General features: G+C 56.5%; 1 protein-coding gene across 1 annotated transcript; it reads right to left on the bottom strand.

The window, feature by feature from the left end:
- Positions 1-540: 540 nt before the first annotated feature.
- LOC106818827 (neuropeptide FF receptor 2-like) lies at positions 541-1,812 on the bottom strand. The gene has a single exon (XM_014823501.1). The coding sequence runs from the start codon at positions 1,810-1,812 to the stop codon at positions 541-543; it is 1,272 nt and encodes a 423-aa protein (XP_014678987.1).
- Positions 1,813-2,550: the final 738 nt, after the last annotated feature.

Genomic DNA, 2,550 nt, shown 5'->3' with positions numbered 1-2,550 from the left:
CACGGACCGCAGCTCTGCAAGATGACGTCAGCGACGCTAGACGACGTTACGCAGCCGCACGCCGACCTGGTAACGAGCGGGGCGACACCTGGCGGGCACGTGTTTGCTAATCACGTGTCTATATTGAACAGCGTTGCGGTGGGAGAGGAGAAGGAGAGAGACGATCCGTCGCCGTCGCTGCTGCACATGGAATGCATCGCTATGTCGCCACTGCTGGAGGACACTGACTCTACGTCACCGCATGACGACACGCCCTGATTCTGACGTCACTGACTCTACGTCACCGCATGACGACACGCCCTGATGCTGACGTCACTGACTCTACGTCACCGCATGACGACACGCCCTGATGCTGACGTCACTGACTCTACGTCACCGCATGACGACACGCCCTGATGCTGACGTCACTGACTCTACGTCACCGCATGACGACACGCGGGGGTCAGGATTTAAGTCAGGCAGGCAGGGGTCAGAATTGAAGCCAGGGAAGCGGGGGTCGGTGAGGCGGAGGCAGGAAGGCGGGGGTCGGTGAGGCGGGGGTCAGAGAAAGGCGGGGGTCAGAGGGGCGGGGGTCAGAGAAGCGGGGGTGAGTGAGGCGGGGGTCAGTGAGGCGGGGGTCAGTGAGCGGGGGTCGGGGAGAGGGTAGCGGCGGCCGTGGGGCTGTGTCGTCGTGTCGGAGTAAGACTTCATTACCGGACGGTAGTTAGTAACGACGACAGTGTCGTGAGCTGCCGTCGCGCGCGTCGGCGTCGGGCCGAAGCTGCGTCGCACCTTCTGTGAGAAGCGACGCATCGAGCGACGCATGAAGCTTGACGACGCTGCGTCATTGCGCTCCGTCGCACCGCTCTCGTTACGGTCGATGACGGCTGCGGCGGCGGCAGTGACGCTGACGTTACCACGGCAACAGAGCAGACACAGAGCGGCGCGGAACTTCTGACTGAAGAGACAGTAACAGATCGGGTTGACAGAGGAGTTACTGAGAGCGAGCCACTGCACGAGCGGATAGATACGCAGCGCTATAAACACCTCGTTATGTTGGTAGTCCACACCCTGTCTACTGAAGTCCAACCATAGCGTGACCACGTGATAGGGCAACCACGTGACGGCGAAGATGACGCTGATGGCAATAATCATCTTGACGAGCTTTCGCTTCGTCCTGCGCATGCGCTCCTGCTCCTCTATCTGCCGCCGGCTGTCGTCAAGGTTACCGCGCAGGCGTGCATCGCCGTGCCACAACGTGCGGGAGATGCGCGCGTAGGTGAAGGCCATGAAGGCGACGGGAAGGACGTAGAGAATAGCGAACACGATCACGTCGAATGCGCGTTTATACTCTATACTGGGAAAGCGTTCACGACACAGTGTCACACCCATGGTGTCCGTGACGGCGGCGTTGACAGCAAGCATGGGCGACATGATGACAAGGCTGGCCGCCCACACACTCACCACCATCGCACGCACCTTTCTCCCGCAGAAGATCGCACGAGCCTTCATCGGGTAGTAGATCTTATAGTAGCGGTCTAGACTGACGAGCAATAGCGTCAGCACGCTCACAGAAACACTCACGCCCTGAATGAATGGCGTCAGTCTACACATGACGTCACCGTAAATCCAGAGTCTGTAGACTGTCGACCCGAGCGTCATCGGCATGCAAATGATGACGACCATGACGTCACCGACGGCGAGGTTGACGAGGAACGTGTAGGTGACAGTGCGCATGCTCCTGTAGCGGGCGACGACAGCAAACACAAACAGGTTTCCCACAAGTCCGACAACGAACACAGCAATATAGACGATGATCAGCGAGATGGTCATCGGCGTGCGGTACGTATAGAGGGCGCTGAGAAACGAGTCGAACAGGTCGTCATGGTAACTAGCTAACCAGTCCTCCAGCTGTGTTCCGTTCATCGACCAAGGCTCGCAGGAACTGCTGTTCGTGCTATTGCAGGTGGCGCCATCGAGTGGTGCCAGCATGAACAAAATCGCGGACACGTTGAGCGGAGAGGCGGCCATGTTGGTGCGGTACACCTGTGAAGGAGAGAAACAATAGCCGTTAAGGCAGGCCTCGCGCACGCACACACATACATCAATAAGCAGAATTATACGTAGCATTCTCATTATCACCCTGCTCATCTATCGTCTTTCTCCTGCTGTTAATCCTCATCATCATCGTCCTTCTCCTCCTCCTCCTCTTCGTCACTATAATGATTATCATGATCATTATCAGCAACAACAACAGCAGTAGCAGCAGCAGTTACAGCAGCAGTCGTAGCAGTAGCAGAGGCAGCAGCAGTAGCAGTAGCAGTAGCAGTAGCAGTAGCAGTAGCAGTAGCAGTAGCAGTAGCAGTAGCAGTAGCAGTAGCAGTAGCAGTAGCAGTAGCAGTAGCAGTAGCAGTAGCAGTAGCAGTAGCAGTAGCAGTAGAAGGAGAGAAACAATAGCCGTTAAGGCAGGCCTCGCGCCGCACACACATACATCAATAAGCAGAATTATACGTAGCATTCTCATTATAACCCTGCTCATCTATCGTCTTTCTCCTGCTGTTAATCCTCATC

The sequence above is a fragment of the Priapulus caudatus genome, unplaced genomic scaffold, assembly GCF_000485595.1.
Source record: "Priapulus caudatus unplaced genomic scaffold, Priapulus_caudatus-5.0.1 Scaffold2559, whole genome shotgun sequence".
NCBI lineage: Eukaryota > Metazoa > Priapulida > Priapulimorpha > Priapulimorphida > Priapulidae > Priapulus > Priapulus caudatus.
The sequence above is the reverse complement of the archived record's forward strand: the minus strand, read 5'-3'. Positions and strand labels throughout refer to the sequence as shown.

Bases quoted from the DNA above. Each gene is read 5' to 3' on its own strand.
- LOC106818827 (XM_014823501.1), bottom strand. From the start codon at position 1,812: ATGACCATCTCGCTGATCATCGTCTATATTGCTGTGTTCGTTGTCGGA.